Source organism: Heterocephalus glaber, unplaced genomic scaffold (assembly GCF_053883595.1).
Source record: "Heterocephalus glaber isolate CG9 unplaced genomic scaffold, H.glaber_assembly_v1.0 deba00001795, whole genome shotgun sequence".
Taxonomy (NCBI): Eukaryota; Metazoa; Chordata; class Mammalia; order Rodentia; family Bathyergidae; genus Heterocephalus; species Heterocephalus glaber.
This window is the reverse complement of record NW_028258476.1, coordinates 2001160-2010010: the sequence shown is the minus strand read 5'-3', so window position 1 is coordinate 2010010 and position 8851 is coordinate 2001160. Positions and strand designations below refer to the sequence as shown.

At 56.5% G+C, this 8851-nt stretch overlaps 1 protein-coding gene across 6 annotated transcripts; it reads left to right on the top strand.

Annotated features, from left to right (window-relative positions):
- On the top strand, nt 1–8851 carry Ttc24 (tetratricopeptide repeat domain 24). 6 transcript variants are annotated; one of them, XM_087203383.1, is made up of 9 exons: nt 2–375; nt 1578–2275; nt 2383–2586; nt 2964–3092; nt 3699–3770; nt 5160–5257; nt 5422–5516; nt 6138–6234; nt 6551–8851. In XM_087203383.1, the coding sequence occupies exons 2-8, from the start codon at nt 1582–1584 to the stop codon at nt 6229–6231; spliced, it is 1386 nt and encodes a 461-aa protein (XP_087059509.1). In that variant the 5' UTR covers nt 2–375; nt 1578–1581; the 3' UTR covers nt 6232–6234; nt 6551–8851. The 6 variants fall into 6 exon arrangements, with proteins under 6 accessions (XP_021104991.2, XP_087059509.1, XP_087059508.1 ...); XM_087203382.1 differs by having other exon boundaries at nt 5398–5516; XM_087203384.1 differs by having other exon boundaries at nt 6–375; nt 5425–5516.

Genomic DNA, 8851 nt, shown 5'->3' with positions numbered 1-8851 from the left:
TGACAGCTGTTTTAGGCAAGTCACACCGGCTCTGAGCCCCAGAAGCGTCCTCTGAAATGAAGGGGCAGATACGATCTGGGGGGTGTTATTAGGAAGCAGCCCTGTGAGGCGTCTACTCCTTGAGTAAGGGACCTGAGGGTGGGGCTGCAGCAGGGTGGCGGGGGATTGGGTAGGCCTGCTGTCTGTGCCCAGCGCCATCAGAGTTCAGCACTAAGATAGGTCGCCCGAGCTGTCATTCAAAGAGTTCCTTAGCAGTGGGAGGGTGGGACCTGGCTGTCCGGTAACCCTGGGGGCCCCCAGCTAAGAGCCAGGGGAAGTAACTGGAGCCAGAGGAACCATTCCAGAAGCCCGCTGCACTGTGGAGAGAACCTGGAGGTAAGTCATCCTGCAGCCTCTGCCTGAGACTGGGCAGGGGGAGCCAGGAATGCCCCGTTGAGGGCCTTGAAAAGTCAGGAGTTCTGGGTGTTCTTGGAAGCAAAGATAGTTTCTCTGAAAAGAGAATGCATCACTTCTGCCTATTTCTGCTAAGAAAAGAAGAAGAGGAGGAAGGGTCGGAGGGCCCAGCGGCCTGGCCAGGTCTCTTCCACACCTTTTGCTGTCTCCTGGGCGCAGAGCTTAGCCAAGGGCTTTGCTTTTCCAGGGGAAAGTTAGGAACAGGATGAGGTGAAGGTGTTTGCATTTGGGGGGCTCTGGAGACCCGAGCAGGATGCTGAGGGTGCAGAACCAGCCAGCGGACCGGACCCTAAGCAGAGGACACGGGGAGACAGGAGCTCCTGGGGTATACGCTGCGGCTGCTCCTTACCTGGAGCCCTGCACATTCAGCAGCCTGTTCCCGCTGGGCCCCGGCCTGGCGTGGCTGTGCTGCTCCGTCTGGTTCACTCTAAAAGTTGTGGTAAGGTAGATGTAACTTAAAACTTACCATTTTAACTTTTAAAGTTTTTGGTGCTGGTTGTTGAGCCTGGGGCCACACTCACGCTAGGCAAGTGCTTCATCACTGAACGCTACCCTCATTCTAATTGTGTGTGTATGCGTGTGCCTGTACGTGTGTCATGGGGGATTGAACCCAAGGCCTTTTTTAAATTATTATTTTGAGACAAGGACTCTCTAAGTTGCCCAGCTTAGGCTGGAAGTTGCAGTCCTCCTGCCTCAGCCTCCCAGCATGCTGGGATTGCAGCTGTGCACCATCAGATCTGGCTCGATAAACTTTTATTTAGAATTTACTACGTGTCTTCAAGCTGCTCCACATCTAGTGGGAAAGACAGACAAGAAAGTCAGCGTCTCCAACCATGTGATAAATGCTGTAACAGACACAGGTGTGAGCTCTGCCAGGGCCACAGAAGCCCTCAGTGGCGGGGAGAAAGATGGAACCTGACCTGAGTCCTGAGGGAGGACTCAGGGAGGAGCCAGATGAGGTGAGGGGTGATGCGCTGCCTGCTGGCACAGATGGAGCTGCGTGAGCCGGGGAGAAACCCTGGGCACTGAGCTCACCCTGGGACAGGAGTAGGGCTCGACTGCCCCCAGGATCCTGCTGCAGGGGAGCAAGCCGACCTCCTGACCCCTCCGTTCCCCACTGTCAGCCCCATGTCTTCCCCCAGCCCCGAGGAGACACCCCAGGAGCCCGAGCCCTGCAACCGCAAGAAGAGGAAGAAGGGATGGCTGAGGCGAGAGGCCAGCATCCGAGCCCTCACCAAGGCCGGCCATGGGGCCCTCCGGGCGGGCCAGCACCGAGAGGCTGTGGTCAGCTTCCAGAAGGCTTTCCTCCTGGCCTCGGGGGCCCCGAGGCTCCGGGACACCTCTGTCCTGCGGGCCTGTGCCTTCAACCTGGGGGCCGCCTACGTGGAGACTGGGGACCCCGCCAGAGGCCTGGCGCTGCTCCTGCGAGCCCAGCCGGAAGCCAAGGCCCAGGGCAGGCATCATGGTGACCAGTGTTTCAATGTGGCCTTGGCCTACCATGCGCTCGGCGACCTGCCCCTCGCTCTGGGCTGGTACCACAAGGCCCTGGCCCATTACCAGCCGCAGGGTGACCAGGGAGGGGCCCAGGCAAGGATGGGAGCCTGCTACCGGGCCCTGGGGTGGCCCGAGCAAGCAGCCCACTGCCTTCAGGAGGCAAGCCAGGCCTACACCCGGGCGGGGCAGCCCTGGGCCGCAGCTCTGGCATTGGGGGCCGCAGCGCGGTGTATGCTGAAGAGTGGGCGGCACGGGGTGAGTGAGGTGGTGCAGGTGCTGGAGGACAGCCGGAGGCTTGCTGAGACCAGCGCTGAGCTGGGTCTGCTGGGTGAGGCCTTGACAGCAAAGGTGTGGGGCGGGGGAGCCCCTGAGGACTGTGGGAGACCCCGGCAGAGTGGACGGGATGGCACCCCAGTGACCCCCTCTACCCTCTAGGGCATCTCTATAATGACCTAGGCCTGGGCTATGCCCAGCTGCAGCTGTTCCCTCTGGCCGTGGAGGTCTTCCTGCAGGCCCTGCCCCTGTGCCAGCAGCCAGGAGAGCAGGCCACAGTGCTGAGGAACCTGGGGATGGCCCACAATGCCCTCGGCAACTATGGACAAGCCCAAGACTTTCATCAGAAGGCTGCCAACCTGCACGGTGAGTGCCTGAGGCTCAGGGCTGCACAGGGAGTAAGGGGGCGCTCCATGGGGCACGGGGCCTCAGGATGGTCCTGGAAGCCGAGATCCAGGGGTGAGGCTGGGAGAGTCAGACGGGAGGCAGCAGTGCTTGGGGAAAGGAGGCCTGGAGTGGAGCTGGGCCCTCCGTGTGACACTCAGCCCCCACGTATACAAACAGAGCCACCGACACCTCCTCGCCTGCCTCACAAGGTTGCTGTGTGGCTTAAACCAGCATCTGGGCCTGCAGGGAGAGGCCGGGCCACTGTGGCCCTGTGGATGCCAGCTGAGGCTGGGCACCAGGGCTCCTGGGCCCTCCCAGCAGGCACAGCCCCTTAGGGTGGTGCCCTCTGTCCTTAGGCTCCGTGGGGCAGAGGTGGGAGCAGGGCCGCAGTTTTGCTAGCCTGGCATTCGCACTGAGCCAGCTGGGGGACCACAGGGCGGCCAGAGACAACTACCTGCACGCCCTGCAGGCTGCCCGGGACACTGGTAAGGGTGAGGGGGTTGCATGGGACTTTGGGGGCAAAGACACAACCCTTGGGGCTGGCGAAGGGGCAGGGGGCGGGGGGTGGGGGCAGCATCTCTGGAGGCAGGGTCATGGGGAGCAGTGGGGGACCTCTCAGGCTCTTCCCCAGGGGATGTGAAGGGGCAGTGGCAGGCCTTCGAGGGGCTCGGGGCTGCTGCAGCCAGACTGGGGCAGTACGACCAGGCCTTGAAATACTACAAGGAGGCGCTGGCCCAGAGTCAGGTCAGATCTTCTGCGTTAGACTCTGACTCTTTCCTGCTACCCCTCCTTCAGAAGCCTGCAGCTGTCACTCCTGTCTTTGCTCCTGTCTCCTTCCCACCATCATTCATTTACTCATCAAACATGCACTGCACAGAGTATGGCCTGTGTGGGGTGCTGCTGTGGGGAAGAGGTGGGCCCTGTCTGCAGTGCTGGGCAGTCAGTGCAGGGCCCGGAAAGGCAAAGGAATGGGGTGAAAAAGAAGGGAGACAAAGTCCCCTCTGCCCTGCCTTCCTGTTTCTTTCTCCCAGTCCCCTGAGGACTACCAAGCCCAGGCCTGCCTCACCCTCCCGCATTACCGTCCTCCCCAGAAGGAGCCGGACTCCACACGGCGACGGCTGGTGGCCAAGCTGGCAGACGCCACGAGGACCCGCTTGACCCAGGTGGGCTGACCCAGGGTCACCCCTGGTGAGATGACCCCTAGACCAGGAACTGGGGGCAGACAAGGCTGGGGGTAGCGGGCCTGCTGTTCTCTGGATGCCAGGACTGCCCTGGGCCTGCCTGTACACATTCTGTGCCTGGGGCGGGGAGGCAGGGCTTTGGCCGGGCGCTAAGAAGCCCACGGGGCAAAGCCCGAGGGTCCTAACAGCCAAACTTGCGGGAGGTGCAAACAGGAGCAATTCCCTGGCTGCAGTTCCCTCAGTGGCCACAGGGTGGGGATAGTGCTCCAAGGAAGGCCTCACCGGCTCCAGGTTAGGGGCGTTTCTGTCTCCCCCACACTCTTGTCCCTCCATGGCCTCCTCCCTTGCACTTTGCGATGCCCTTAGGAAACCTCCTCCCACACCAGGAATCGAAATACTTTATAGTACGTACTTTGTTATATGTATTTAATAGGGTTTATGGCTTCTCATTTTATTTATTTATTTATTTATTTATTTATTTATTTATTTATTTATTTATTTTTGGTACCTGGGATCAAACTCAGGACCTTGCACTTTTGAGGCAGGCGCAGCACCACTGAGCTAAATCCCCAGGCCTATGGCTCCTCATTTTAAAGACTGGACATCATATTTATAATCTACAAGCAAAATTAAATTGTCCTAGGTCTGGGGGTGCACCTCAGTGGTACAGCACTTGCTTTGCATGCACAAGACCCTGGGGTTCAGCCCCAGCTCTGAAAAAATAAATTAGTCTGAGCTGGGTATAGGGGCACAGGGGTGTAACATCAACACTTTGGAAGGCTGAGACAGAAAGATTGCAAATTGGAGCCCAGCCTGGGGAATTTAGCAATTTAGTGAGATCCTGCCTCAAAAAACAAAACAAAACATTAAAAAAAAAAATTGCCTGGAACAGACAGCGGATTAGATTGTGGTCAGCAGACCCAGGCCCCACCCAAGGTCGGCCAACTCTGTGATCTTGCCAGATGAGGCTCTGGGCCAGGTGGGCTGGTGGTTAGGCTCCTACCAGGCCCAAGAGCCTGAGCTCCAGCTTGAGAGCAGCCAGTGGGGTCCTTCACGGAGCAAAGGCTTCCCCCAGGAATTAGTTCTCAGCAGCGAGCGGCACACCCTGTTATCTCTGAGAAGGCGGGGCTGGGGATTTAGCTCAGTGGTTCCGCTGCCTGCCTCGAAAGCACAAGGTCCCAAGTTCAATCCCCGGTACCAATAAATAAAGAAATAAACAAATAAATTGTCTGTAGGACAGAATCTCTGAGAAGGTAGCGTCTTTCTCCCAGCCAGTCTGCCTCCCTGCAGGCTGCAGAAAGCAGCACATGCTCACATGCACATCAGGGACATTGTTCTCAGAATGAGCCCCTGACTTCCTTGCATTCCTAGACTCTGGCTCCAGGAAGGCCCGAGGATCCAGGCAGGGCCTCCCAGGTGGCAGAGACCTCAGCCAGGACACAAAGGAGCTGGGCAGTGGCCCAGGACAGGTGAGTCACAGGCGCATTCGGGGGTGTGTGTGTGTGTGTGGCCACAGCTGCTGGGTGTTGGGGTGCAAGGGGTAGGACTCACTGGCAGCCCAGGGAAGAGCAGCCTGGCCAGGGTGCCCCTCTGCTGGGCTGTGCCCCAGTTCCCCACACAGCAGATCTCCCAGCAGATGGGAAGATGGAGAGGTGGAGGAGAGCCCCCCAGAGAAAGAAGAGGGGTCGGCATGTGTTCCTGTGATGTCCGGGCCTCAGAGACCAGAGCGTGAGTGGAAGTGGGCTGCCACCAGTGGAGCTCTCCTCCCGCTTCCTGGGCCTCCCACCCTCCATCTGCCCTCGAGCCACCCCGACCCTGGCTCTCCAGGCTGCCAGTCCCTAGTCCAGCCGTCCCCACATTTCTGCTTCCTCTGCACACACTGGCCCGTTTCCCCCTGACCCCTTGCCAGATTCACCCCATTCTCACTGCTCCCACTGCTTTCCCAGCTTGTAGAACTTTGCGTCTTGGAGACTTGCTGAGAGCCTGTTACCTGCCAGTGGGTCGCTGGGTGCCTTTCTTACCCCAGCCTGCAGCTCGTTGGCCTTCCTCCAAGGCTGCCAGCCTTGGGAGCAGAGCGAGTTCCCTGCTGCCTGGTCAGCAGGCTTGAATTTACCCAGGTCTTCACTGCAGTGTGTGTCCTTCCGGGCACAGTGAGTCAGGCATTCCGGTCAGCTCCTGTTTACTGAGCACCTGCCCAGCGGAGGGCAGTCCTTGGGGCACCCACTGTGTGCAGTCCCAGCGCGTCCCCTGACACACACAATCCTTGTTCCTCCCCCGGAGCTTTCTCTTTCCTGCTGTGATGGCCCTTGGTGTGGAGGCCTGTGATGGATGCACACAACCCTCTTCCAGGTCCAGGACACACAGAGCATCCTCCCTTTGGAGGTGCAAGCCCCCCCAGAGTGGGATGCCCCTGCGCCCTGGTACACAGTGGCTCCCAGGGTAACAGGTGAGTGGGGGGGCGAAGGAAGTAGAAGAGGCTGGGGGGAGGGATGGCCCTAACAGGACATGGCCAGTGTTAAAGTCGCAGAAGATGCGATCTGGTGCTTGGGGTGCAGGCCCCAGAGCCCCTTCGCCTTTGCCCTTCAGCAATCTGAACAGCCCTGGCCCAGCCTGGAGGCCTGCGGCCAGCCTTCCTCCTGCACCCGAGTGCAGCCTCAGGGAAAGGCAGGGCCCAGAGAGCTCTCCCTCCTGCCCTGAGTCCACAGCAGGGATGAGGCCCTGTGCGGCTGGCGAGTCCCTCTCTGCCTCCTCACGTCCTCTAGGGAGGCCCTGGGCAGGAGTCCCGCCAGGAGAGTCCCCCAGTCTGGCTTCTGCACTGTCTCGTGACCTGGATGCTTCCAGCAGGGACTTGGGGTCCGAGCCCTTCCGGGGCCTTCAACCCTGCGAGGCACAGTCAGTGAGTGGGCGGAGCAGTGCTGGCTCTGCTCCTCATCAGGAGCTGGGACTTAGTCGGCAAAAGGAAAAAAGATGGTGAATCCCCTTCTTCTTTCTGGATCCAAACCTCACGATCGCTAAGGCCTTGGGCAACTGTAAAACTGTCTCCTTGGTTAGGTGTCATGATGGCTCTGGAGTCACTGACTTTCTCCAGCAGATCGCCTTTCCTCCTTGGGAAGGAGAGATGGAAGGCTACAGAAGGCATCTGTATTTATTTATTCTGAGACAGCCTCGCTAAGTCAGTGAGTAAGCTGCCAGGCTGGGCCTGCACTCAGAATCCTCCTGCCCCAGCCTCCCAGAGAGTTGGGGAATTACATCCGTGGACTCTGCTTCCCGCCCCTTGGAGCCTGTCGGACAGTGACGAATGCCAACTCGGGCAGCAGTGACAGACATCTGTTGAACACTTGGACCAAGCCTCACGGGTTTCCTTCTCACAAGCCTCGGAAGCACCGTCGTTACCCCTTTCACGGATAAGGAAAAGCAGCTCAGCGGGCGAAGTGGTTTCCCTTCTAGGTCAACGCGAAGTAGGCGGAGAAGCGGCAAACCCAGCGGCGTGTGCCTTCGGTCCTGCTCTGGGGCGCCCTCCGCTGGCCAAACTGTGCTTAGCCGGCTGTTGTGAGGTCTCAGGTTTTGCTCGTGCAGGCTGTGCGGATTACTGTAAGGTGGAATTTAGTTAAATATATAAATGGATGAACTCAGTGTGAAAACAAGCGCTCTTTCTAAAAACTGAGCTGGATCCTTAAAAGACCCGAGTAAAGTGAGTCACTTCTAAAAGCTGCTACTGAATTAGATGCGAAGAAGATTACAAATTGGAGGAAAATTTTAAGATTCTGGATGGATTATACAGTCACATTGCTCCACACACACCCCTGTCGATTCTCCAGCAGACTGAAAATCACAGGTGATTTGTAACTGGTGAGGTTTATGTAAGAGAAAAGACCCTGGCCCCACTCTTGACAAGGAGTAAATGAACATATTTTAAATTGAAATAAAATAATTCTCTCTGATTAGGTCAGATGAGGGGGAGGCAAAAGTTAACCTCTACCCCTTAAGGGTCTCTGTTTGGGCCTGAGAATTAAATTGACATGAAACAGATTTTTTTTTGGTACTGGGGATAAAACTAAGGACCTTACACTTTCAAAGCAGGCACGATGCTGCTGAGCTAAATCCCCAGCCCAGATTTTTTTTTTTTTTTTGAGACAATGTTTCACTACATAGTTCAGGCTGGCATTGAACTCATAGTGATCTTCCTGCCTCAGCCTTCCAAGTGTTGAGATTACAGGCCCATGCTACTACACCTGGCTTATTTCTTGCTTTCAGGAAGAAAAGGGAGGTTACAGTGACCTCTTGTATTCCTATTTTTTTTTCTTTCGAGACAGATTCTCGTTTGTTTGTTTGTTTTTTGGTACTGGGGATTGAACTTGGGTCCTTGTGCTTGCGCAGCAGGCGGTGAAACCACTGAGTTAAATCCCCGGCCCTTGTTAATTTTGGGGGCGTTTTGGTACCGGGGATCGAACTCAGGTCCTTTCGCTTTCAAGGCAGGCACCAGAACCACTGAGCTAAATCCCTGGCCCTCAGATTCTCACTATGTAGTAGATGCCAGCCTTGAATTCACTATATAACCCAGGCTGGCCTTGAAATCACAGCAATTCTCCTGTCTCGGCTTTCCTAGTGCTGGGATTACAAGCTGTGCACCACCATGCTGGGCTTATTTTTTTTTTTAAATTGAGATAGGGTCTGGCTATGTAGTTCAGGCTGGGCTTAAACTCACTGTGTAGCTCAGGCTGGCCTTGAACTCATGGTTATCCTCCTGCCTCATCATCCTGAGTGCTAGGATTACAGCCCTGTGCCACCACATCTGGTCTCTGGCTTATTTTTTTCAAGTGACTTTAGCCCAAAATAATCTTTACACCAAAATGACCTATTGTGAGGCGCTGTGTTCTCCACCCTTCCTGGGTTTCTATTATACTCTGAACTACTTTACAAAGAGATTTTGAGGATTTATTAAAATATTTGTAGAGGACCTACTGTGTGGTAGGGACTCAGCTGATAGTCATCTATATCAGCTCTTATGTAAAGGGAGCTTATTATCTTGTCAGGTGCCAAGATATCTTGTTTAGTACATAGGC